This window comes from Ochotona curzoniae, unplaced genomic scaffold (assembly GCF_017591425.1).
Source record: "Ochotona curzoniae isolate NIBS_2020 unplaced genomic scaffold, NIBS_Ocur_1.0 contig_64, whole genome shotgun sequence".
Lineage (NCBI taxonomy): Eukaryota > Metazoa > Chordata > Mammalia > Lagomorpha > Ochotonidae > Ochotona > Ochotona curzoniae.
The window spans coordinates 7,576,123-7,603,389 of NW_024466502.1; the positions used below are offsets into that span (position 1 = coordinate 7,576,123).

Genomic DNA, 27,267 nt, shown 5'->3' on the forward strand with positions numbered 1-27,267 from the left:
ATTGGTTGTAGAAGTTCAATATCTGGCTGTGCTTATGATTCCAGCACCTGACCAGGAGGCATCCTTGGAGAACCAAACTAACTTCCAAATTCCCGGCATCAGTCTGGTCAGACCCAGTTACTGTGGGTAGCTGGGGAGGATTCAATGGGCGCACATATTCTCTTCCCCCAGGGATTGCCAACTCTAAGTTCACACACACACACAAAACATGTAATGTGGACCTGGCTCAACAGCTAAATCCTCCGGCGCGGTGGCGCAAGTGGTTAAGGTCCTCACCTAGCACGCCCGCTGGGATCCCATATGGGCGCCGGTTCTAATCCCGGCAGCCCCGCTTCCCTTCCAGCTCCCTGCCTGTGGCCTGGGAAAGCAGTCGAGGACGGCCCAAAGCTTTGGGACCCTGCACCCGCGTGGGAGACCCGGAAGAGGCTCCTGGCTTCGGATCGGCATAGTATCGGCCCGTTGCGCTCACTTGGGGAGTGAATCATCGGATGGAAGATCTTCCTCTCTGTCTCTCCTCTCTGTATATCCGCCTTTCCAATGAAAAAATAATAAAAATAAATCTTTAAAAAAAAAAAAAACAGCTAAATCCTCACCTATCAAGTACCAGCATCCCACGTGGGAGCCAGTTTGTGACCCAGCTGCTCCATTTCCCACAAGCTCCCTGCTTGTGGTCTGAGAAAGCAGTGGAGGATGGCCCAAAGCCTGAGGGCCCTCCACCAATGTGGGATGCCTAGAAAATTCTCCTGACTTCAGATGGGCTCAGCTTTGGCCATTGCAGTCATCTGGGGAGTGAGCCAATGGATAAAAGAGCTTTTTCTCTGAATGCCCTTTCTTTTTGTAAATCTGATCTACCTAATAAAAATCTTCCCCCAAAAAGCATGCAATTTTCTCACTTTTGTCAGATATGTGATAATGCCTGATTTACTGTGTTTTAAGTCTCAGCCTTGTGCTTTGGTCCTTGCTTTAACTCATCAAGGAAGTCCGAAAATCTCTTGCAAATGCAAGGTCTCCCCTGTAGATTCTTCAGCAGATAAGGAACCTCTTCAGGAAGACAGGAAATGAACAAACAGAACCTCTGTCTTCTTGTATGCCCAGTTCTGTTATCTAGTGATGGCTCCTGACTCTAGCTTCCTAACTCAGACTTGGAGATTCAGTAGTGGTAACTCAGCTCACCAAGTCCCTGGCACTGACATGGTTGATGTGGATTGCAGTTCAGGTTCCCTTGTGAATGTCAGCCTGGTTCCAGCTGTCATGGGTATTTGGGGAGTAAACCAGCTGATGGGCAGTTACTTCCCATCCCTCCTCCCACTTTTTCTCTCAAACAAAAGATTAAAAATAAGATGAAACTGCATTTTACATAGAAAATTGAGCTTAGAAATGCTAAGATCTACTTAACAGGAAAAGGGAGTGTTACAGATAAGTATAGAAAAAAGCATACAAGAAATGGAGACATTTGTGTTCTTGATGTACGAGAGCCTGTATTGTTTGTGGGCCTCATCTCAATTTGATCTTCCACGTCAGAAAACTAGAAGAAAACTTACCCACACAGATATGAAACTCAGCGCTTCTGTTAGTTTGTGAAATCAATGTATGAGTTAAACCTGTAAGAATTAATTTCATTGCTTCTAGCAAGCATTTATAAACTGTGTGGGCAGAGAACAGAGATGAAAAAATCTTGCTGTAAACACCAGAGAACTTCAAATACAATACTGTTCTCCAAAGGTCTATATCAGTAAGTTAGCACACACATGCATCTACACACCAAGACCTATGGAGAAGACAGGGTGTGTGTTGTGACTGCAGCGGAGCCCACACCACATGGACGACAGGATTTGTGCTCATCACGCAGTCACTAAGTGGCCCCACAGTCACTCTGGACATCAGCAGCCAGCTGTGGTTGCTGTGCTGCTCTGAGTCAAACCCAGGATGAATGTAGTTGAATCTAGTCCAGAAAAATACTGCCCTGCTATAAGGGACCTCTCTTTCTAAGTGATAAAAAAAGATACCCATGAATTCAACTCTGGTACTTATAGGTAGCTGCTTACAAAATAACACTGAATATTGTCAGCAGGGAAAAACTCCAAGGAACAAATTGGAGCCAACCAACACTTGTTATTGTTTTTAATCTATTCAATATATTGATTTTCCTTTCAAAACAATGTAAGCTGAACATACTTCATCATTTTGCCTCTCTTGTTAATTCTTTGGTGATCCATAATGACAAATTTCCTCCCACCACACAGTTCTATCAAGGGATTCCATTCCCCAAACGAGTTTAAGCCCACATTATCCTATTTTCATTATTTCATAGGGTAGGACAAGACAAAAGATAAAGCTCAAGGTCACGTTAAAGCATTAATTCCAGTTGTGGGATTTAGGGAAACAGACCACAGCACACAGTCAGCAGGAATCAATGAGTTATTTTATAATCAGGAAGAAAGTCAAGTCTAGTAGAAGAACAGCCTGTGCACTTTAGGGTGACTGGCTACGTCCTGGTCATGTCGGTTACATTCAAACACTGTCAGCAGTATCATCTTGGAGTTGTGGACACAGGTGAGAGATTGTCATCTGTATATGGATAAATCAACATATACCCACATGTATAAACAACAGACAGGAATAAAAAATAAACAGAAGTGATTGTGGAGACTTTGTTTTAACATTTTTCTGCCTCGACTCCATGATTTCATAGGAATAAAATTGCACTGTGTCAGTGGATGGACCTTTGAAGGATTTCCTCATCCTTGAATGGCCAGATAGACAGTGTTTATGAACTATTGAAACCACTTAAGCAGCACCCTAGGAGCATGCTCCATACCAGGGACCCTGAGATGACATCAGGTAGCCAAACCCCATCCTTGGGCACAGGGGAGGTTGGAAGACTGGGTGCAGCCTCTCTAATTTACCCCCTACCCCCAGGTACAGGAAAAAAAGAGAAAAGTTATAAATAATGGCCTCACTCACTTTGCCCTAGTACATGACCCTTCCTACTCTGGTCAACTATGTAAACATCATGAAAAACAAATAAAATTTAAACTAAATACCCTAGAAATAGTTACATTTAAATGCCTTACTGAATAGACAAAATGGATGAATAAAATGAGAATGCCAATTAAGAATCAATTTAAACGAATCCTTGCAGAGATTTCCCTTGGACCAAGCAAGACCAGGACTCCCAGGGTGGCAAAGTTAGCAGCTAAAAATAGAGCTGCATTTCTGAGCCTGAGTTCATTTCACTCTTGCAAGAATCACTTGCATATTGATGGAGTGGGGTTACTTGTCTTATAGGTGAAAGGTATTAATATACTCAATAATCAACTGATGGTATCCTTCCTATGATACAAGATAGTCTTATAATTAGAAAAACTGTAAGGACTAATAGCTCCCTAAGCACAGTGTGTAGCAAGCTGCAGATTTCGTAAGGAGGAAAAAGACTCCCCAGATTGAAGTCTGCCCCAGCCCATTATGACGTTCCAAGGAGTGCAGTTTTACAAGAACTTGCGACATCCAGAGAACAGTTGTTTCTCACTAAAAGTAAAATTGAATTTCATTCCCATCCCCTGGAGAATAAATTACATGAGTACTTAAGACTATCAGGAGATAATTTTAAAGTTCATTAACATGCATGCAATAAAATACACATGGATTATAATTTTCTGCACTACAATTTTTTTATACTACAGTCATTGTGAATGTTATTTGCCTTTTACATGAACTTTTTGAAGTATCCTCATATATGTTTCCAGGTGAAACTTTGTCAAGTTCAGTCATTTCTCTAAACTATTTTCTGTTCTAATCAAATGTACATGATGTCTCCTCTGAGGTGGTTGGTAGTGTAGGAAAGGACTCGACAACGGTCTAACAGGTAAGTAGGATCTTTGTCAATGTGAATCCCTTCTTCCCTAACTTCTTCATTCTAAGCATGGGGAGCACATTGTAGATGATGAGCCACGTTCAATTCAGTTCAGGCAAGAAATAAAACACGACAGACCAACTGTCAGAGCTGCCTGTTCAGATCAGAGTCACCATCTTTACAAACCCTCTACTTGTCTACACACACAACAATGAGGCCACAGGTGAAAGGACTACACCTTTCTCACGATAAATCCCACCAACCAGGTAGCTCTAACTGCCAAACCACCTAACTTTCTCTGCATTATTTTAAAAGAAGGCAGACTGGAAAATATGGCAAGAATAAAGTAGAACCAAAAGAAAGAATAAGTATAGTGAAAAGTATACTCCAGGAGAGCCTCCCTCATGCTATTTCATCTGTTTAACCTATAGAAAAAGCTCTAGCGTTTAATGCTACTTTACAAGAGCTCTTGGAAGAGGCTAGAAGTGTCAGTTGCATTATAATCACCCATCCATACTGATGGCCACATTCCCTCATCGCGAGGGGAAGCAGCTTCGGGGACCCTTGATTATCACTGTAATGTAAAATTCTAATTTTTCAAACTCATTCAAAACCAAGATCAAAACAAAGAGTATGGATTTAAAAGAATGTAGACACGAACCGAAATGAAGGCATCAGACATAACAAGGCACAAACTTTGAATTTTTATAAAAAGACACTATCTCCTGTGTGTTATTTAAAATTATGCAAAATCATATTTATGTCAATGTTTTCTTAAATAACACTTTCAAACCCTAGGACTTTTTAATCAGCTCTATGCTTACAACTCCAAATTCTCACATTTAACACTAACTCAGACTGTCATACTCAACAGGCTGTATGGGCTTAGACACCTAAAAACAAACTTGGTAACTTTTTCCTACATTCCCCATTTTGATAAATGATGCCAACATTTATCCAGACAACCAGATGAGAAACTCTGTTACTGTAGCATTCTTCTGCCCAACACCATCATGAGCCCACTATACACAACCGTCACAGTAAGGCCTGGTTCTGAATTGTACGGTGCATAGGCCATGCATCATCCCGCTGGGAAAAGCCCCACCAACCTGGTGAAAATGTCAGCCCATTCCCAACCTTCTCAATAAGCACTCGACATTTAGAAGTCAGTGTCATTAGCCCTTGTATCACCAGTGCACTGATAGGTGATGACAAGGAAGAACACTCTCAAAGATGATGAATGGTGGAAAGACACCCTCTGGAGAATAGTGTTAACATGTGGAGCAAATTCTGCAGAACACCGTGGATGATCAGAAGAGGGGAATCCTGTGACAGATGTGCAGATATTTTAGCAGCAGGCTTCCCTCAGTCAGGTTGCAGAGGTCTTTGAAGTCCTGTAATCAGAACTACATGGGACAACTCTTTCATCTCTCTTGGCTGGAAAAGCCCTCTGATTTCCTGAATGCTCACTATCAACATGTACCAGTTGAGCAGTCAAGTTTAAAGAGATGCCTTCTGTTTTGTCAAGTAGAGCTGGACCAATTCTAACTGCTTTTTGCTAAATGACACTTTTCCACATAGCTCAGGTTGGTTCTTCTTTGCACCATTTTTTTCATTTCCATTTAGAAAGCCATCCTCAAGTTGTGAATTCTGTGCCTCTCCTTCACTGATGGGACCATTAGCCCAGACGCTGCCTGAGTTCCAGTGACAACATCTGCTCCATAAACACACATGGCCTAAAGTTCTGAAGCTGCTAGTTGTTCCTCAATTTGAGACTACACTGTAGAATATTGTACCATAAATCCTATTGGAGAGATAATGTATACACGTTCCTGAGACCTGTGCTCATGCCATCTTAAGCTTCATCACACATTAATCTAGCTTTTCTGTCTGAATGCTGAGTGTCATATTCACTGATCAGCTCTGCTAGTTCTGCCTTCTCACCTGGAACTAATGGGTCTGCTCAGTGAATAACAAGACTGAAGCCTTTCAATTTCCTAAATGTGCAGACTCTGTGGAGGTATTCCAGGTTACCAATAGGAGGCGCCATCATAGTGGGTGTGGCAGAGTTGATAGTTTCCTTTATGGCATTGGTGAGAGCAAGAATAAAGCCAGAAAATAGGAAAATTAGTATTTTTAAATACAAATGGGCATGAGGAAAGGCTTTACCTGAGCAGAAGTCATCCGAGTATCGATCATACTTGGATCGGCAGTCTCGTTCGTCACACTCACAGGTGTCCCCATGAATGTCACCCCAATCTCCGGTGGGATCAACATCATGGCACGAACATTCCCCACACACACAGGTCCCTAGATGGGAAAAGGAATTTTGTTTCCAGTCCAGAAAACCATGAAAGCCATCAGCTCACACATTGCTCCTCCCACCCTCAGTGCTGTCTCTGTATTTGGAAAATAAACATATTCAGATAAACATGTTCTAAGAAGGAGAAACACTACCTCAAGTTGATAGTGGAGATCCCTTATTTGAGAAATCCAATTTACATGTGCAAATAGTTGAGCTGTTGGGATGATTCATTAAAACTGTGCTATTTTTCCTCAAGCAGAGCACTGAAAAATTAATATACCATCATTTTCCCTCAAAAGTCTCATAGGCACTCTGACAAAAAAATATGTTTATCGATTAAAATTAGTTTTAGTACATTCAGGAGCAAAACATTGTGCAAGTATTTGTGTGTGTGCACACTGTACAATCTCCCATGTGATTTTTTTTATATCACCTAATAGATTCCAAATTTTTTACATTCAACTAAACTTACTCTTAATCCCATTTTCACCAACTTTAGAGTGCCCTTGTACCCGTGTTAAAATTATGTGTCAAACTTCTCTTCTTTATATTCTATTTTACAACCTCAATTATTAAAACCAGAGGCTACGCATTCCTTCTGTAATGGTAGCATTTGGGATGGAGTTACGGGTGCTTTGCCAATCCTGCAGAAATAGCTATTTCCCAACCCATCAAAAGATAGCTACTCAGGTGAATTTGAAAGTGAGTCTAGTAACTGCGTCTGTAACACTGCTTTTGGCGCACCTACCGATGAGCTAGAGTGATGAATGAGTTGTTTTGTGCAAGGACCACTGCCTCTCTGTGTTTCAGAAGCTCATGAGTGGCGAGCCTCACTGGGTGAAGTGCTGCCCATCCAGCCTGTGCCACAGCTCTACAGCAGAACCGTGTACTCCACACATAGGGAGGCAGCAGACATGTTGGAGGCAGGAGCACTGGCAGGATGCATAGGGAGCATCTGTCCCACAGACCCAAGGTCACTGCAAATCCTGACCTAAACCCACAGCCTAACTGATCTCCTGTCCCTCTCCTTTGGATCCAAGTCGGGGTTTTCCACTATAACAAAGGGACAAAAAAAAAAAAAAAAAAAAACCCAGAAAGTGAATTGGTGTGATGGATAAGAACTAGATAGCAATGAGAGAGGGTTTTTCTTTAGGATTCTTTTTCCAAGTCCAGGACTTTTGCTTTCCTTATTTTATACAGAAAACTGTGGTATGTCTACCCTTCCATGTCTATTTTGGAAAAGTTATGTGTTAGCTCTATGTGATCAATACCAATTGAGATGAATCATCCACTGAAAGAAATCAGAAAATAACCTTGCAGACATCCGATTGCTATAATCTCATAAAGCAGGTAAAACTGTTTCTTGGTCTTCCTGTACCCAGTGAAACTCCCAGAATGGGTCTGTCTTATCTGCAATAGTACGTAAGGCAAAGATAGCAACAATCTCAAGAACAGCTAGTCAAGAAGCTTAATTTCAATGGCAATTATCATACTTAAGCAATATTAACATATTCTAAGTTCCAGTTTAAGGTCAGTTCAAATTACTTACAGTTATCTCATATATAATTTATATATCTATTGCATTGAAATCATTTTTATTATTGCACACAGAAGTTAAACTTCCTCTGTATCAATTCTACATTTCAACCCAGTCTTCAAAATACTCATAATGAAGGCAAGAGGGTTTCCCAAATATTCTCTGGCTAATTAGCTGCACATGCTGTAGACAGTTCTGCTAGTCAAGAGACATTCAGCAGGAGTATCTACAAGAATTGCCTTTTCACAGGGCTGTGCTATTTTTGGAAGGCTGCCAAAGAAATGACACTCCCTGCGTTAACTATTTGTTCAGCAAAACCTAAAGAATGACAGCAACTTTCTTATCTGTTTTCTTCTAGGAAACAAGAAAGAGAAGATGTCAGTGTGGTAAATGTTGATATGCATCCAAGGAAATGATTATAAAAGAGGACTTCTCACCCTGAAGGACAGAGAGGGAGTCAAGTGTTAACAATTAAGAGCCTTGTTCTCTTTCCAGTTATGTAGTAACATGCATGAATGACACACCTCGGTTACTGCAGATCTTGCCATCTGGGGAAGTGCATCTTCGCTTGCTCTCCCAGGGGGTGATGTCGCACTGGAATTCGCATTTATCTCCATGCCAACCAGCCTCGCAGTAACAGTTTCCACAGTAACACTTCCCATGGCCTTCACCCAAAATGAATTTTATAGGGGGAGGGGGAGAGGAAAAACAGCAACTTTTCAAAGCAGAATTAATTTTCCACCTCGTGGTGATCATTTCTACCTTTTAAAATAATTTCACAGCTCCCCATTGCGCACTTAAAATAATCAAATTATACAGTTTTCCCCAAAACATCACAATTGCCCTTCTACCTGCAATAAAGCAAGCCAACATGTTCTTGAAGCTGGCTAGGCAGGGAGCTGGAGAAAATGAAAGTAGTTTTAAGGAAGTGACAAGAAAGACTAGAAGTCTATTATATTGCCAACTTAAATGCATGCATCAAACTTAAATGCATGTAAGCACCTATTCTAAGAACACTTTGGGAATTATTCAAACATTTCACTTGAAATCAACGGAGCATACTTACTTAGGTACACATTATTAATGACCAAACCATTTTTAAACAAGAGGAAATATTTCATCTTTCATTCAACTGACTCCCACAAGCTATTGTAGCCTACCAAAGTGGAAAAGAGGTTTTCTACTAAGTCAAGGTTTGGTCCTCACTGACAGGTAAATACCATGAAGCCTGGCACTCACAGTCAAACACTCGGAGAAGAGCACCGATCGCTCTGCGGCTACATGCCACACTTTCCTGGACCACCTTCTCTATATCCTGTCACCTGTTCATTTGGTTTCCCCTCCCACTCCTGCCTGAGCTAGCTGCAGGGACTTTTCACATCACTGGTGCTCCCATCCCTGCTGCGCAAACTTCATACAAATTCCCAAAGGATGACATTTCCCCCAAATTCAGTCATCGTGCCATCCAAGCATTAACCTAAATCCTCACGTTTATTTTGTTGTGAGTTTACTCTTACTGTTATAAAATTCTGTATCCTATCAATCCATAGGCCCTTCTACAGCTGTAATATTTTCCAATCTCTTCCCAGTATATTTTAACTACAATACTATGGCATCTCCTGTGAACAGCATGGTCATCAGTAAAACCTGTCAAATCCATACAATGAGCAGGAAATACAGAACATTGTGGCCTGCTGCACTGATGATGTCCACATGCTGAGAATCCTTCAAGGAAAACCACACCTGACAGAGAGCAGAGAGAGGAGACTGTGCCGGAGGGAGATGGACCCAGGAGAAGATGCTGTTTTCTCACTAAATAAACTTGAATTGGGATAATTCACAGAAAGTCCTTCCTTAACCTAATAGAGGATAATCACATGAACACCATAATATGTTCACCTACACAAATGTAAAAGCCATCAAGTGATTTCATCAGTAACAAAATAGATCATCCATACATTTTATTTAGTAACCTAACTATCTCTGAATATTTACACAACCAAAGCCAGTCCCAGGACTTTTCAAGCACCCATGGAACTAGAACGGGGGTGGGAAACAAGGAGAGCACATACTAACCACTTTTTTTGAGTTAAATTTTGTAAGGTTCACCAAGCCCAAACTGGAGAAAGTATTATCTTTGTAATTTCAGGATGTATATGTATCAAGCGCTACATATGTAAGGATTATCATATTAACAACTGATCATTAATTTGCTTTTCTCACCCCTAAAATCTTTGTTGGCTCAATTCATTAGTGAAATATGATTTTACTAAAAAATTGAGATGATGTGAATACGGAGACAAAAATCATAGAACATTTTCTCTGTGTGGGGACATGGACAAGACACATCAGAATAACTGAGATTAAATGCAGGCTTCAGTGCAATGCATAACCCAGACAATGAACACAATGCTAGATGTAAACCGATAAAGCAAGAGACTGTTTTGTTTTTTGTACTGCTTCACTGGTGAACTATAGAATCATCTCTCTACAGACTAGTTTCATGTGAAAGAAACACAGAAAACTCTGCCCGTGTAGGCAGTAGCACTCCCAGGGGGTGTTTACAGAAGAGCTGGTGTCTGAGGTCAGAAACAGCATAAACAAACAAATATACTTGATCTTAGCCACAAGGCCCAGAAGTGATAAACATCAAACAAAAATAACAAGCAGAAAGCTGAGAGTGAAACATCCCCTGTTGTGTTGTTTCAAGTTAAATTTTGCAGTTGCACATGCGAACAGACTTTGCTTAATGTACATATCAGAACACATTGGCCTGAGGCATGTTCCCTTCTTCTGCTTTGATCTGCAGTAATTGGAAGTAAAACGTCAAGAGGACAAATATGAATTTGTGAGTGGATTTGTCTGACTGTTTTTGTTATTTGGATTGTGTCTGTCTGGCCAGCACATACCCTAGGTCAGTGGCTCAGAAAAATATATGGAATGTGCTTGAGCCTGTTGTATCTTGATAGGTCTACAACCATCAAGTAACTAATATGAAACTCAAGCATTCTGATATAGAATATAAGCACCGCAAATGCTGGCACATCCACTCTCACAAATACCCACCCTCTCTACTAAATAAATAATGGACAAGCATCTATCTATCTACCTAAGACTGTATGGGTCATTTCTACAGGAGCAGAAATGAAAACAAAGGGACAAACATGTTCCATGTTAATGACACTCCTTGGGGCCCTCCGATTGTCCCCTGGCCCTGCTGCCCTGACCTTTCCAGGAAAATTATTTTCCTTAAACAAACTTTCCACACGTAGGACAGGATTCTGAAGATACAACTCCTGCCAGATGTAAGAGAAGTCTACATTTCTTAAAGCAGAAGAATTTCGCCCAACTGCCTTGATGCTCACAGCTCTACCTTCCTTTCTCCAGCCCGGTAATGCTGCAAACAGAACCGAGCACAGGCTGGCAGGAAGGTAAGCCAAAGCGGAGGGGTCTGCAGGTTCTGCAAGGGGCTCATCGTAGGGAACTCAGATCTCCAAGCCACTGAGACACTTCTAAACGGAGGAGGGTCATGAACACAGCCAGTTCAACTACAACTGGTGGAGTGACCCTGGCAATTATTTAACTTATCTAAGTCCCAGTTTCCACATCTGTCTGCATAGATTTAAAAATTTCTGATCTTAGAGTGATGCTGTAAAACAGAACATAATGCACAGCACTTTTTGCAACACTTGGCACTAGAAAACATGCCAGAACTGGTATAATAGCAAATTGGATTGAGTAATGGTGCTAGCTAGAAAAAACATGAAAGATCTTAATCTAAGCATGTGCATATGGATAGAAGAGAGAAGGTACCTCTAAGCTAACCGTGATATTGAACTTCAATGTTCCCAACAAAACAAGAGACTTTCTAAAGGCTTAAAGTTTTAAAAGGAAAAGATGATGAAATTAAGAGATTAGGAGAAAAGAGAATAAAAGTGACTAAGACGGCATTCCACTAGCTCTCCAAAGCTGTGCAATTGGCTGTTGCCATGACAACATGGCTCTCTTCTAGGGACAATTCAATTCCACATGTAAAAAGTACTAATCAACTCTCAATGCCTTAGTCTATCACATTATATGTTTTCCAAATAAACACAAATCCAAATTAAATTTGTGATCTTAAAGCACAGATTTATATAGAGCTAAAAGTGCCATAGGTGGAATGCCAGTTACTTGGATAAAGTTCTATGGAATCGATATACATACCTCCACATATTTCTTCTGTTTCATCATCAATGCATTCTCTGTCATCGCATTCACAAAATTTACCATAAACAAGTCCATTTCCATCTGAATTGTCACACTTACATCTGCCACAATGGCATGTACCTACACCATGAGAACAAAAATGATTACATTTTTATGCATATGAATTATAACTCATTCTTATCCTGTCTCAAGAAGTTAGCAAACTCAAATTTAACATTCCAGTTATACATCCTTGTGGGTAAGAGAGTAAGCTGTTTACTCTTGGGATTATAACAACAATTTTCTTTTGCATCACAGCTGTTATTACTGACCTCTGTTTGACCAATGATTGTAAATCTGACTTCCCTGATTGCAGAGTTACTTATCCACATCTATTCATCCAATCCAGAAGTGAGTATCTTATCCTGGCTGGATTCAAAATCTGTGGGAGAGGTATCCTTGCTTATATTCTTTAGCAGTGCTTGGCATAACATTTACACACATTCTCATTATTTGTGAAAATAATTATCAAGTATGCAAATGAAAGACATATGTTGCTTATAATTTTACTTCCTAAGCATTAGCTGATACGTGTGTTCTTACCATTGGGACAGGATAGACTTTCTTAACTTCCCAGTATATTGCCACAATCTCAAGGCAGCTCAAAGGGTCAGGCATCTGGTCTACCACAAGCCAGCTTCATTGAAATTTTTTAACGATTTGACTATAGTCCCCAAAGTTATTTCAGTGATAATAAAGTTATACTCAAATGAAACTGAAAGAATTCCTACTTTATGAGCTTTTAAAAATATATATTTCAGTTTTTAAGTGATCATCACAGCAATCAACATTCACACAAAATCATAGAAAACAGAATTACAATATGCATTTCTATCAGGTTCTTGAAGCCTTCTCATATGAGATATTGTCATGCACCAGACAGGACCCTGGACTCTGGCCATCCAACAGGAGATCCAGCCCAACACGGACTTCCTCTCAGAGTTTCAAATGAGCATAAACCTCAGAGAGTAAGTAGAGAGGTACAAAGTGTGACAGCAGCATACGACATTGGATCCAGTTCTGTTGTGGAAGTCAAAGATGAAGTCTCTGAGGACGTAAGCTCTCAAACCAAGAACTGCTGCGCCGTGAGAGGTGTGAGGTGGTGAAGAAGCCTGCTTCCAAGAAGAGACAAGTCTGTGGTTCCAGAGGATGAGAAGGCCAAGAAGAATCCAACAGGACTGACAAGTGGCATGCAATCACCTGACAAGTGGCATGCAACTGAAAAAGCAGCTAAAGGTGCCATTTACTGGATGTCATAGGCTGCTGTAAAGACCTCCAGCTTTTCCCAAGGGAGTCAATGGAGCCGGTTACAGTGCTTGTCTGAATGAATTGCAAGGTGGCAAGTGTGAGGTTATGGAAATCTGAAGTTGCTGTTGCATTGGTCTGAAGGAAAGAAGCTAGATTCTGGGCAGATGCTGGACTTGAGTTTAGGAAGAGCTAAACATCTTGGATAGTCTCAAGGGAAAGAATAGATAGCATCTGCTCTCTGATGGGTAGGAAAGGTGACTGACAGGAAGGAAGTATACACAATACAAACAGTTGGCTGGAGCTTGACATTGTCATTCTATACAGGCATCCTGTAAAAGCAAGGACACTAGGCTAAGGCTAACTTGGAGTGGAATCCAGGTTTTAATTCTGTCTACCTATGCGCTAACAAGACCATTGCTTTCATCTGTAAATCTCAGACTCCCATTGAAAATAACCTTGGTAGAACTGCTGTGAGAACCAAGCCAGAAGCAGACCAAACAGTTGTCTTTCTAAAAGCACACCCATGTCCAGGCCAGAGTAAGCTTGCAGAACATTTTGGGTTATTTTTCTCTCCTTATTAAGGCACCAAATTTGTTAGGCATACAGCCAAATACTTTCTCCAGACTTATCCTATATTTATATTCCCTGATGATGCCTTTGTTTTCCTACCCTCTGCAAGAGTCTGTTACCTGAATCACTTACAATTTGTTATTCCTGTTATTTTCTTACAGTTACATACAATGTGATTGTGCAGAACTTGAGGATATCGTTTTTCATTTTGACAAAATTCATGTGAATTTTACTTTCATTAAAACTTATTATCTTATATTTCTTCCTGAAAGCTTTATTAATTTATAAAAGCCATGGAACTTCATGCTAACAGTCCATGGTATTTCTACATCTAAATTTTTTCTCTAATTATCACCTTTCTATTTTATTCTCATATTTATTCCTTCTGTTTCTTAGCCACCCACATATCCAGTCATTAAACTTTCCTGTAACACCTATGACATCAAAAAAGCACTGGGTGTTACAGGAAATAAGAAAATTAAGTAAATGATGGGCAGGGAAGAAAGAAAGTTGGGTAAATCCTAGACTGAAAAGATACAAAATTAATAAATTATATGTAATAAGCATATTTGTAAAACCAAATTCATGTTCTATTACACAGTATGCATGTAAGAGGAAAGATGCAGGACAAGGCAATGGACTGTGGTAAGCACTTTATGCAAACTGTAAGTCTCAGACTGTTTCTGTGAAGGAACAAAAGCCCAAGAAAGGAGTCAATTTATGAGTTTACACCTGAAAGATGGAAATAACTTGAAAAATAAGGACAGAAAATTAAAGCCCAGATGAGACTGGCTCGAGTTTGGAGATTAAGAGATTTTCCTGGCTTGGTAGCACACAGTAAGATGGTCAGAGCAGTGCAGGCACAAGAATGCTTCTCTAGAAGAACAGAAAGGAACAACCTCTGCCTCTGAATTCCTCAAGCCCTCACCAACATCCCCCGCCTACACATCTGAACCACTCCTGGCTCATGTGGGCAGTTTACAAAAGCTCAGATACTTCCTATCTCACTCAACATGAAAAACTTCACAACTGAGCCTACGCAGCAAGGCATATGGAGCCCAGGCAAAGGTGCCAGACTCTATTCATGCTGCGTCACACGCTTCTTTATCTGGCTTGTCAGTTCACTCATTCTCTAGGACTGATCTGTAATTCAAGCAATATCAGTTCAGCTCGATTTTTTTTTACCATGCCTCCCAGAGCTGGCTGGCTCTCCTGGACGACTTAGGGACCAAGTTCCAGCCTGTGCTTCTGTGAAACATTTGTGGCTGCTTGTCCTACATGGCATGCTGTCACTCTTCTGGGTTTCTCGAACTCTTCCATCCCCATCTCCACCGCATCCTGTCCTTCTGTGATCTGACCCACTCCACTTACCTCTTCTCCCTCCCTGCTCCAAGATGTTTCCAGCAAAGTACACCAGATGGAAAAGAGAAAGAAGCACAGGTAAACCTGGTGCTGATGCAGTTGGTGGGGAGGGAACATGAATAAGGATGGTGGGAGGGAGTCCGACAAGCAAGACAAAAGAATGAGACTGCCGGAGTACACTTGGAGGGTTTAGATGCATTGGGATGCCAGCAAGTGAGAAAGAAAAGATGAAGTGTTCACCAAGTATGAATTTATGTCTTAGCTCAGTAATCTTACTTACGGTCATTTACCATGAAGATGCACCTCCAAAGATGGGAAAATACCAAGGCACCAGATTGTCTCATTCATTCTTTGCAATTTCAAAATAATGGAAACTGTCTAAATGCCTAAGTATAGGAGACAGATTGAATAAACCATCTCACACATCTAGAATTCATTAATGTGCTTTGAAAAAAAAGAATGAAAAAGATTTCCATCAATGGGTAAGGAATGAATTCCTGGAGATAATGATGAGTGGCAAAGGCAAGGTGCATGAGAGCAAAGGTATGCTACTTTTTATGTAGGGTAAAAAAAAATTAGTAACACATGTGTGTCTATCCTTACTAAAAACAAAAACCAACAAATGCAAATAAAGTAGAAAGCAGTTTGGGTGGCTACCTTGGGGGGTCAGTGTAAACACGCGGATGGAGAGACGTTGTTCACAGACTTTTGACTTTTAGAAATAGGCTTGAGGGTCTATACATCAAAATTATATTAGCAAATATGTGTGTATAAATACACACTCACATGCATGTATATATGAACATGAATTTTTAATTACTAAGATTTGTATCAATTAAAGTACAAGCCAGTCCTTGAGATCTGCTGAGCAAAGCCAAAATTCTTCCTATCAAACTTAGCTTGATTTGTGAACAAGATTGAAACCTACCACCTTCAACTACTGTTCCTGGAAAAGCCCATATTAAGGAAAAAATATTAACATAAGCCTAACCAATCAGAAACAACCAATAAAATTTTAGCTAGGGTCACTCATTGAATATTTATTTCTACTTTACTTCTGAGTACATCATATAAGGGCCTCCTCTTTGTGTACCAATAGGGTTGCTTCTTAACTGGCTCTGGTTTGGAGCTGCCCAGTTTATAAAGTGTTATTTGCTCAAATAAACTCTTCAAAATGATTGCACTGTATTGTTTATTTTGTAGCCCATTCACAGAAAGGGCCAATAAACAAACTATCCCAATAGAAATAAGGTTTTACGTTCATTGTTTTTATTTTTCATTTTTTTAGATTTATTTTTTATTGGAAAGTCAGAGAAGAGAAGAGACAGGGAGGAATATCTTTCATCCACTGATTCACTCCCCAGGTGGTCACAATGGCTGGAACTGAGCCAATCCAAAGCCAGGAGCCCAGAGCTTCTTCCTGGTCTCCCACACAAGGGCAGGGTTCCAAGACCCTGGGCCATCCTCTACTACTTTCCCAGGCCACACGCAGGGAGCTGGATGGGAAGTGGGGCCACCAGGATTAGAATCAGCACCCATTTGGGATCCCGCTGCATGCAAGGCGAGGACTTTAGCCACTATTTTACCATACCGGGTCCCTCATTATTTTTATTTTTAAGACCTTTCTTCCCTAAAAGGAACCAGGAATTTTGCAGAAGCAGTTGATTATAAGTTATGGCAAGGCAGGCATAATATGACTGTGGCATTTTGTGAAGTCAGGAAGAAAAGAATTGTGGACCGGCATGGTATGATAGCAAATTAAGCTGCAGCCCGCAATGCAATTATTACATATGAGTACAGTGCTCCACTTCCAAACCAGATCCCCACTGTTGTGTCTCAGAAGGCCGCAGGGGATGGCCTACACATCTGGGACCCTGGATCCATGTGGGAGAACTGTAGGGAGCTCCTGACGCTTGGTTTCAGCACGGAATGTGGTAGCCATTTATAGTGTGAACCAGCAGATAAAGGATCTTTCTCTTTTTCTCCCACTCTCTAGAGTTCTGCTTTTTCTCCATCTTGGAAACCCTGAATCAGGTAAGAATCATCAATGGGTGGCAAAGCTAGGGCAGCTTTCATAAGAAATACTGTAGATCTGCAATTTCAAACTGTAGCAGAAGGTTTAGGTCTTAACAGGGTGAATTATCAGTAACAGACTTGAGACACCAGAAAACAGCCTGGGCAGACTATCAAAACTGACCACACCCAGGACAGCCTGTGGCTACCAGAGGCTTTGAGATGAAACATTGAGGACCCAAAGCTAACTACTTGAAATTGCGTCCCAGAACGCATGCCCTGAATTTATGTATCTGGAGGTATTTGACAAGTCCAACTGAGCAGCATTTTACTTCAAAAAAAAAAAAAAAGCAGCAGGGATAATTTTATTCAAAGTGTTTAATGTTATGCAACCAACACCTTCATGAAAATAGTACAAGTTCAAGGAATATAAGCTAAATATGGATATAGCAGATAGCATACTGTAAGAAGGGAAAGAAAATGCTAAACAAAAATATCACTGGGACACATGACAAACTGTACTATGGAACACACACAACAGAGCATTTTATGAATGATAACAAAGTAAGCGTCACTGGCATCTCAGGTGGATGCTCTTTCTATGGTGGGTGCTCAGCACAGTGGCCGCCTCAGTGCTTGCAAAGTCCTCATCTCCAATTGGAGTGTGGACCATCCACATCCTAGCACCTGCACTTTCAAGCCAACCTCCTGTTGATATGAACTTTAGGAGGCAGCACTGATGCCTTAAGCAACTGAGGATCTGACACCATCCAACAGACCCAGACAGAGTTCTGGGCTCCTGGCTTCAGCTGTGCCACCTTGACTGCTGAGGCCGTTTGGAAGGAACCACAAGAAGCATGCTCTCTCTCCAGCCCCCTGCCTCTCCACCCACCCCACTTGTGTCTGTCCTCTCCCTTTCCAATAAAAGGAAAACACTTTTAAAATGTTTTATTATTTCTTTGAGAAATTCTGTTTTTGTCATTTAAGGTATGCTAATCTGCTGAATTTCAAATTTAGATTCCTTAATATCAAAACATTCTCAAATTCCTAGTCTAAACCATATTAGGTTACTATGTGCTCTTTTTACATGCTTAGATTTAAAATGGTAAACAAATTCAAGTGCAGACCTCTAAAATAGAATTCAAGTACTGTTGCTAAAATAAGTTTTTCAAGATCAGTGCAGTGTGTGGTGGGGTGGAAGGTAAGTATAATGATGGGGAACAAAGATTGAAATAAGGAAAAGAGCAAAGAGGATATTATGAACAAACAGTGGCATGACCAGTAATCCGCCTGGGCAATCCCTGCCTGATGCCCTCCAGAGTCACTGGGTCATGGCCAGGATTAGCGAAACACCTACCCTGAGCAATTGATTGCAATCAGGCCATGAGGGAACCCTAGCTCTGAGTGCAAGCCTCAGGAAGGGAGACACGGCCCTCAGCAGACCCATCCGCCACATGAAGGGCCATGGCTCATGCCCCATTGCAATCATCCAGAGAGCTTGAAAACTGTACCAACACCCAGGGCATATCGAAGCCCCTTCCCAAAGCTATGGAAGCAGACTCTCCAGGGCGTGACTGCAGTACTCAGTGTCCTTTGCCTTGGATTCCCAAGCTGAAGCACTGCAGTAATGTTGGTTAAGAGCCACTGAAGCGTATGTTTCAGCTTTCATTCCACTGACTTTCCTACTAAATCTAATAGCATCTGTGTAATTTTCTACGATTTTGATCTCTTCTATCAAGCGTCACAACACTTTGGTCAAGCACAAAGCCTTGCTGTCACTCTATTCGATGAATTTGATACTAGTATAGCTGAGGCATCCATCAAACTGAAAAAGTTTGGTTCTATTTGATGTTAAGATATAAACTCAAACCACTCTTGAACTGTAATAGAAAATAGTTAGGTCGGTTCATGTAAATTCTTTTTCAGGACTGTTTTCCAGCACTCAGACCACGGCTCGCCGTTTATATCAATGTTGTTGAAGTGTTGCTTACAGTGACTATCCTGCTCCAAGGAAGGGCTTGGAACATCTGGAGAGCACCAAACTTGCCAATCGCAGCAAAATGACACTTTTTTTTCTATTGACTTATCTGAATTTCACTTTTGATAAATAGCCTCAAAAAGAGTCTCTGAAAGATTCAACATTTCTCCACGTCTACCTGTTTCCAGTGAAAAAGATTTGTTATTTACTTAACGATTTTTCTAAAACGGGATTCTTACCTGCATTGGAGCATATAGCATCTTGAGAATTCTTGCACATTTGGTTACTTTTCTTCTTGGTCAGGTCACAGCGGGTGGGGTACTGGCAAGCGGCTCCAGTCCAACCACTGTCACACTTGCACTTGCCACAGTCACACTTACCATGGCCTGTGGATTGAAAAACAACCCAGTTAGACTCAAATTCTTTCCCAAAGCAAGGCATTAATGTAACTAAAATGACAACAGCTCAGGGCTCAACACTCAAACATATGTATGTAACAGTGGCTGAAAGGTAATTCTGTTACCAAAATAAACTATTGAAATAAAAATAGTTGTAAGTCATCATAAACACATAAACCAATTTATACAGATGTTATATTAATAATCAGAAATCTAGCAAACCATGTGGTCAGAACAATTAGCATGAAAACAAAACCCCACATAACTGCGTGCCATTTAAACTACAAAAATGCAGGACAAATTATTTATATTTGACTGTATTTTATTGTAGATAGAACTACACATCCTGGGCTAGGCCTGCACTGCAGTAAGGCAAGCCACAGCCTATAATGCCAGCGTCCACACCAGAGTGACAGTTCACGCTCTGCTTCCCTCGTCTACTCAGTCAGTTCCCCGCTTGTGTGCATGGGAAGATAACACAAGATGGCAAAGTGCTTGCCCAGATGGACTTTAAATTTCTAGCTTGGGAGTGAAGTAGCCCCTGCCATGGTAGCCATTTGAAGAGTGAATCGCTAAATTCAAGACCTCTATATCTCCTCCTTTCAAATCAGTAAATGTTAAAAATGCAGAGGAAAAAAATCCTAAATGAAGAATTCTATGCAGAAGTCTACCACAGCCATTCACCTTATATTCATTCAAATTTAATATGGGATAAAATCGTGCGAGTATATCGAATATGACTTTAGAATGAGAGTATCTATATTTAATTTCTTAAGAAAATTTGGTTCAAGGATTAAATGGCTGAGTCATATTCAACGACAGCCACAAAAACCTCAATATTCCCAGTCATCATTTTGCCTGTAGGCAATGTTGCTTGCATGGCTGTTCTCATTCATCTTGTTGAGTCCTGATTGATGGAGTCTACTCACGCTTTTACTGACTTCACATTATTTTGACAACAGCAAAATGTGTACGTGTAACACCTTGACCTTGGTCCTTACCAACTACAAAGTCAAGGCTGATACTCAAAGAAGCTGGTGTCATTGTTGGCAAACAGTGTTTGTCGGTACATGTTAAGTCAAGCTGACATTACAGTGCCTAGGAATAATATGGGAGTCTTTCAGGGTTGCCTTTACCCAAAGCTGGTCATCAAAGGTTAATGAGAGTTTGAAGGAATTACAAAGAGCATTTTAGTAGTCTAGTTATCACCACTATGCCTGAAATTCTGACATCTCTAGACCCCAGGTAATAAGGTTGATCTGAGGCCTAGTCATTTAGTGTGGCAGCCAAAACCCACATGGTGTGGTCCAGATGACACGTACTGCTCACTTAGTCTGAAGCCAGAACCCTTAAAGGAAGACGGCAGCCCTAGAGAATCCAAGAGAACCTGACCCACTCCTCACTTCTGCCTCCTGGTGGTTGCCTCTTGTCCTTGCCCTCCCCTCTCCTACGCGAGGTAACTCCAGCTTCTGGTCTGTCCGCATGCAGTGTTGTATCTTCACAGCCTTCTCACTCAAAGCACAGACATCACTGGTCAAAGACCATCCATCCTAGGTTGACCTTATCTTAATGCAATTACAGCTTCCAAGGCCTCATTTCCAGGAAAGATCGCATGCACAGGTTATCCGGTATCAGGACATGACAAACATTTTGGGCGATAGCAGTTCAACCCATAATGGTTGTAGGGTTGTTAGTGGTGCGGTCAGTCACTGGGGAGTGAATACAAGCAGGGTGGGAGGTAAAATTCAGTATGTTCATCTCCTGTCCAGGTGTGAATGGACAGTTTGGCCCTCTCTTCCAGGACTCCCTGGCAGGCTAACTCCTTGCTCCCATCCTGATACGGGGGCAATCCAATAGACACAGGAGGGAGGGGATTCTGACTGCGAAAGGAATGATGCTACAGCAGCAGGCCCACCACCTCTTCCTTTGCACCTGGCAACTCAAAGGCACTAAGTTATACAGTCCATGGGGATAAGTCAGGCATTGGTGAGCAACAGGGACAAGGTGATGTCTTTCATTTTCAACTTAAAGATATTCTTTCTGGCTGAAAAGCAGGATTCCAGCTGGTTAATTTTTAAAATCAGTTATACATTTATACATACCAATGAAAAATAACTGTGCTTTGTCAAATATGAAAATGAAAAACTCAAGACAGCATTTCTATCTCATCTTTACTGAAATTTCATTTAGAATTGAACTAGCAAAATTATTGTACCTGTTGTATTACCTATATATCTGGCTTCAAGTTTTTTTTTTTTGGTGGTTTTTCTAAAATCAACTATATAGCTAGCAAGACGCAGATATAAAGTAGATGGCTACAGATAGAGATAAAATAGATATGGAAATTGATTTCAAGACATAGAATGGTATAGATATATCCCATACAGATCTTATTAAATAGTAAACAATGCCCACTGCACAATCCGAGTAGAGATAAACTCTCTCTGACATGCTAATAGGAAGCTAATAGAAAGAATATGTCTGGATATACATTATAAACATCTTAAAGCAATATAAATCTGACTAAATTCCATCTATATAATAAGTAGCGATGTTTAAAGACAACTTTATTTTTGATGAGTTTTACACATATGATTAGTGTGCAAAGGGTCAGGGGCCACAGGAAGGAGGGTGAGACCATTATTTTCACATTCGCTTTTCCTCATTCCTGCATCTGGGCAATTAGGGGAGACACGGGAAGAAGCCACACTCAAACACCAATTTGCTATCACAACCTGGGATGGAGAACAGCCACCAGACACCACCCCAGGTTCCCTTATCTAAGGCATGCTTCAAGGGTGCTGTTCGAGAGGTTTTGGTGATTCAACACTTCTGAATTACTGCAGATCTTGCCACTCGAAGCATGATCAAATCTCTCCAGAGTCCACTGGTTGATATAATTCACTTTAGAGTCTCCATTTGCCCAGATAGTCACTGCCAATGCTTTTGGCTGGGATACTTGATCAATTGGTTCTGTCCTCAGTCCTCTATTATGGTACCAGGTGTACTCTGCAGACTTCAATGTACTGCCACATGCTCCATGTGCACCTGGATATGCTGTCCACTACTTCGTCTGAGCCACTATGAGGCCCAGCTTTGACACATACAATCCACAGTCAGACCATGGAACCTGCAATCTTCCCCATGGTTGGGGATTGTGGCCCAGCAGTTCAGTTGGGAGACTCCCCAAAGAAACCTCATCTCAGGTGATCCCAAACCTGATTCTGTGTCTGCTTGCCAATACAGGGTTTGGCAGAGTCAGTCACCCAAATCAGCTTATGCACTTGCTGGTGGTTGCAATTGCTGGGTCAATTCTGTCTCCAGCCCTGTCTTCTACACAAACCAATGGGTGTTGCAGCCCAGCACAATCTTGCCCACCACACACTCAGCCCTCACACAAACCAGTAGGAGCTACAGCCTACTCAGAACAACCTGCAATAACCCCCACTAGGCCTGACCCCTGCAGTTGTCCCTGGCTCACCAGTATGTACAGCAGACTTGGTCCAGTCTGTCCCAACTTTCCATTCAGCTCTCACATGTGTCAATGGGCATTGATGCCTAGTTCAATCCAACTAGCTCCCCTATCCAGCCCACACAAGTGCTGGGGGTGCCACTCTGTCTGGCCATCCCTACCTGGTCCTGGTTCTCACACTCACCAATCAGAAATGGCAATCCAAGAGGGAGGTGCCCAATGTTTTCCTGATGGACCCACACCCAGATCGTGCACTCTCCAGGTGATTCTGCAGTTTAACTTGACAGAATTTGTCCCCCATGTCAGTACCTGCCACTTGATGCTGCATCAAAGCCCAACTAACCCACACACTAACTCTGGCTTATTCATGTAACAATAGCAACAGTCAAGCCAGCCCGAGTTTCCCCTGATCTAGCTCACATGAGGCCAACAGGTGTTGCTGCCCTGCCTGGCCTGGTCTGCCCCATCTCAGCTCTCATGTTCACCAGTAGGAGTGGTGCTCTAGCAGGAGAGCTTCAGAGAGCCCTGCTACTGGCTTTGCCCCCTTCTCCTGTGTCTCATGTATGCTGGTTAGTTGCTGCAGCCCAGTCTGGCATGTCCTATTAACCTCAGCATTTTCCAGTTGGTGCTGTGGCTTGGCCAGTGTTGGCCCACCCCCACTTCCTGCTCACATTGGTGGGGCTACAGCCTAGCCAGCCCAGCTGGCCCCCAGTCCCAGCCCTCACGTGAACTGGCTTGTGTTATGGCCTGACCCAGTCTGACCCACACTCCATTCTGATGCTCAGATTCACAAGCAGGTGATGTGAACTGGCCCAGCCTTGTTCACACTCGACCTGGTCAGAATGTATGCCTGTGGGGACCATTCCCTGGCTTGACTGGTCTACTCCCTGTTAGAGTACTTGTGCTCACCTAAAGGGACTTTGTCCCTACAGAGGAATTCCCCAAGCTTCTCTATCCAAACCTTAACCAATGCCAGAACTTGCAACCATTGGTAGGTTACATGGGCCAGCCCTACATGGTCCACCTCCTGTCCTAGCAGTAAAAGTGGTCTTCCTATCCTGACCAGTTCTCATCCATTCTGGCTTTTACTGTTAGGTGTTACACTCCAGCCATGCTTGGTCCACACCCAGACACAGCTCAGACATGGTTCAGCAGTGCAGGGACCTAGCCCAGTCTGTCCTACACCGACCCTGATTCTCATGAGCAGCAGTGGGTGCTGGAGTCTAGCCCATCATGGTCCACCCCAGACCCAGCCCACACTTGTGTGGAGAAGCACTCAGCCATGTCCAGACCAATCACAGCCCCCACTCTGGCCCTCGTACTCACCAGTGGGAAACATAACCCAGTCAGGGCATCCCCTTGGCTCCCCAACCAGACCTGTTCCCAGCCACAGATCTTGCATGTGCCATTGGTTACTCTGACCCAGCTGGCATAGTCCCTCACCTGTCTTGCCCTTTGCCTTTGGATTCAGCCTGACCTGACTCTGCTGGTCCCCAGTCCCAATTCTCACTTACTTGTGCTAGAACCTGACTCTGCTCAGTCTGCTCCCATCCCGGGCTCATGTGAACCAGTGTGATAGCCGAGCCTGGCATGACCTGCGCTCCAGCCTGGTTTCTGCACTTGCCAGTGAGCTAAGGTTTGCTTGGCTCTATCTAATGTTTGCCCACTTCTAGGTTTAAGGATGTGTGTTGTTTGATGTTATTTTTCAGTATGAATAGACTTATTACAAACAATCTTTTAGATCCTTCTACTTTTTTGTTCCTGAGAACAAGTCAATGTCAATTCCTATGACATATTTACCATTAAGGTATATTTGCATTATTATTGCTAACAGTGGGGGCCCTTAGAGAATTCTGGTAATCTGAGATGCTAGGGTAAAAAGCAAGATTTTGGTAAAGTACGACATAATATTTGGCCTGAATTTAGGTAGTAAACTCGATAAAGAATAAAACGTTTCAAAATTTGTGCAAAAGTTGTACACACATATTAGTTTGGACATTGGTTTAGGCATTCAAGAAACCTGTGTCAGTAAAGATTATGCTACAACTTTGTGAACCTCCCAAGATTAATCTTTAACTCTTTCTATTTTACTTTTAGCAACCTGGAAATTTTAAATTGTGTAGAAACTCAGTATTTCCTCATGTAGAACAGGTCTCCCCGGGGTGTATGGAAATGATCCTCCTCTGCGTTGTTATCCACATCAACTCCAGAAAGTGGGTGCCACTTTCCCATTCGGAATGGACAGTAATACAATAGACTGATGCCCTTCAAGGCTTCCTGAGAAAGCATAGACCAGAAAAGGAAGCCAGATCAGACGATGGAAGCCCAAGGCGCCCCTGTCCCCTGCCGCTTCCAGGCCTAAGATTCTGCTCATCTAAAATCTTGAAAGATCCATCCCTCTGCCTTGCTTAACAAGAAAAACAGTTCTTACACCATGCCTTCCTTTCTTGGCCTTGTGCCTTCCTTTGGGACTTTATTCAAGACAGTCTATTAAGATCCTCCAAATGACAAAAGCCACACCAAGGCTTACAGACTTAACATCTGCCAAAGTGATCTCTTCGCCTGTGTAAGAGGGCCCAATCCCACTAGAACCCAGGATTGTTAGAAAGCTGTCGGCCCAAGAGAGGAGTTCTGAAGAGGAAATGAAGCTACAGCATCAGACTCACCTCCCGTTCACTAAGGGTGGGGATGCAGGAAGATGGAGACACAGAATGAGCCAGCTGTGGCTCCCGCTGTCTCCTTCCCTTCTGATGGGGACATACTAGATTAAAACCTACTCCAGGAGACACTCATCCTCGTTTTGTTTTAAAGGAGAGGCAGAGAGACAGATCCAGATAAAGTTCTCATTTGCCCAAATGTCACAATGGCTGTGGGTAGGCCAGGACCAAAGCCTACCTGGAAACTCCGTACAAGTCTCCCACAGGCATGGCATGAACCATATCACTTGGTAAATCAATGTCTGTCTCCTGCTGGAGTCAGGAGGCAGAGCCAGTCATGACTTCAGATGCTGCAATATGGAACACAGACCTCGTCATGACATCAGATGCTGCAATACGGAACACAGGACTCGTCATGACATCGGATACTGCAATACGGAACACAGGCTTGTTCAACAGCAGATTAAAATGAAGTCAGGGGAGGCAAGTATTTACATGTTGCAATAGCCTACTTCCCAGTACGGTCACATAATAAAGCAGCAAAGAATGGGACTTTAACATATCTGTTGGGACAACACACTTCAACTCCTAACACCTCTATCTGTGCTTCTTCATTAGAAAACGTTAGTAAAAGCACCTATCCCACATGGCCGTTGCAGCAATAGAACAAGTTAAAGTGAACAAAGCACTTTGAGTACCGCCTGTCAATAAAATCTCAGCCTTTGTCGATAACACTGAAAGTATCTGAAGAGCAGGTTGCCCTGACCCAACTGCCTGATAATCAAAATCTCAACCCTACAGGAAGAAGTGCTTTTGTGAAATGTACAAAAAAAAATAAACTGGGTATAAGTGCAAATTCTGAGTCATGTCTCTGCCCTTCTTGGGTAGCACGGGAAAATCTATCATAAACAAACCAGAAAAAAAATCTATGATCAGATAGTGTGCCTGGGTTACAGAGATAGGGGATACTTCTGAAAGAGATCCATATTTCACCAAAATAAGAAGAGCAAATCTACTAGCCAATTATTTCAGTAGCCCCCTGCAGCTGCATAAAAAGTTAAAGGGATAATCAATGTGTTAAAGAAGAAATACATACGCCTAAATAAATGCAAACATATGGATTTATGTGTGTGCTATCAGTGACAGTCTTTTTAAAGCTGCCAAAATCCTCCATATTTAGAATAAGCTTTGCCATTGGCTATCTCTAGAAAAGTGATTAAAATCCAAAAGACAACAAATAATTCATCTTTCTTAGTCTCCTTGAGCAGAATCTGATAAGACTTCCAGTTTCCAAAATGCAACAGTCCCACATTCAGGGAGTGCCCAAAACTAATGTGGAATGCAGGCAACATGCATGATGATTAATATCTAACTGTATTTTGTATCACCTTTAAAAGCATTTTTCTATATTTTAGGGAGTTGCATTTTGATATAAACTACATTAGAGGTATTTTATAAGTGAATAGAAACACATGTAGGCCAATTCAATTTTCTGATGTATAATCAACAATTTTGGGACAACTGGCTAAAGGAACTATTTGAAAAGCTCTAACAAATATTCTAAGGTGTAGGTGCATAATATTGATAATTTCTCTTATTTTTATTATACTATGCTGTTATTTCACA

The 27,267-nt window shown here is 41.8% G+C and overlaps 1 protein-coding gene across 2 annotated transcripts in view; it reads right to left on the minus strand.

Annotated features, from left to right (window-relative positions):
• ITGBL1 (integrin subunit beta like 1) overlaps positions 1-27,267 on the minus strand; it is a 206,361-nt gene that overhangs the window by 100,175 nt on the left and 78,919 nt on the right. The window contains exons 3-6 of one of the 2 annotated variants that reach the window (XM_040991010.1): positions 19,354-19,500; positions 11,902-12,024; positions 8,220-8,360; positions 6,023-6,163 (exon numbers count right to left, since the gene is read on the minus strand). In XM_040991010.1, the coding sequence (XP_040846944.1) occupies positions 6,023-6,163; positions 8,220-8,360; positions 11,902-12,024; positions 19,354-19,500 (552 nt within the window). The remainder of the gene's footprint in view (positions 1-6,022; positions 6,164-8,219; positions 8,361-11,901; positions 12,025-19,353; positions 19,501-27,267) is intronic. The other variant, XM_040991011.1, reaches the window with a different exon arrangement.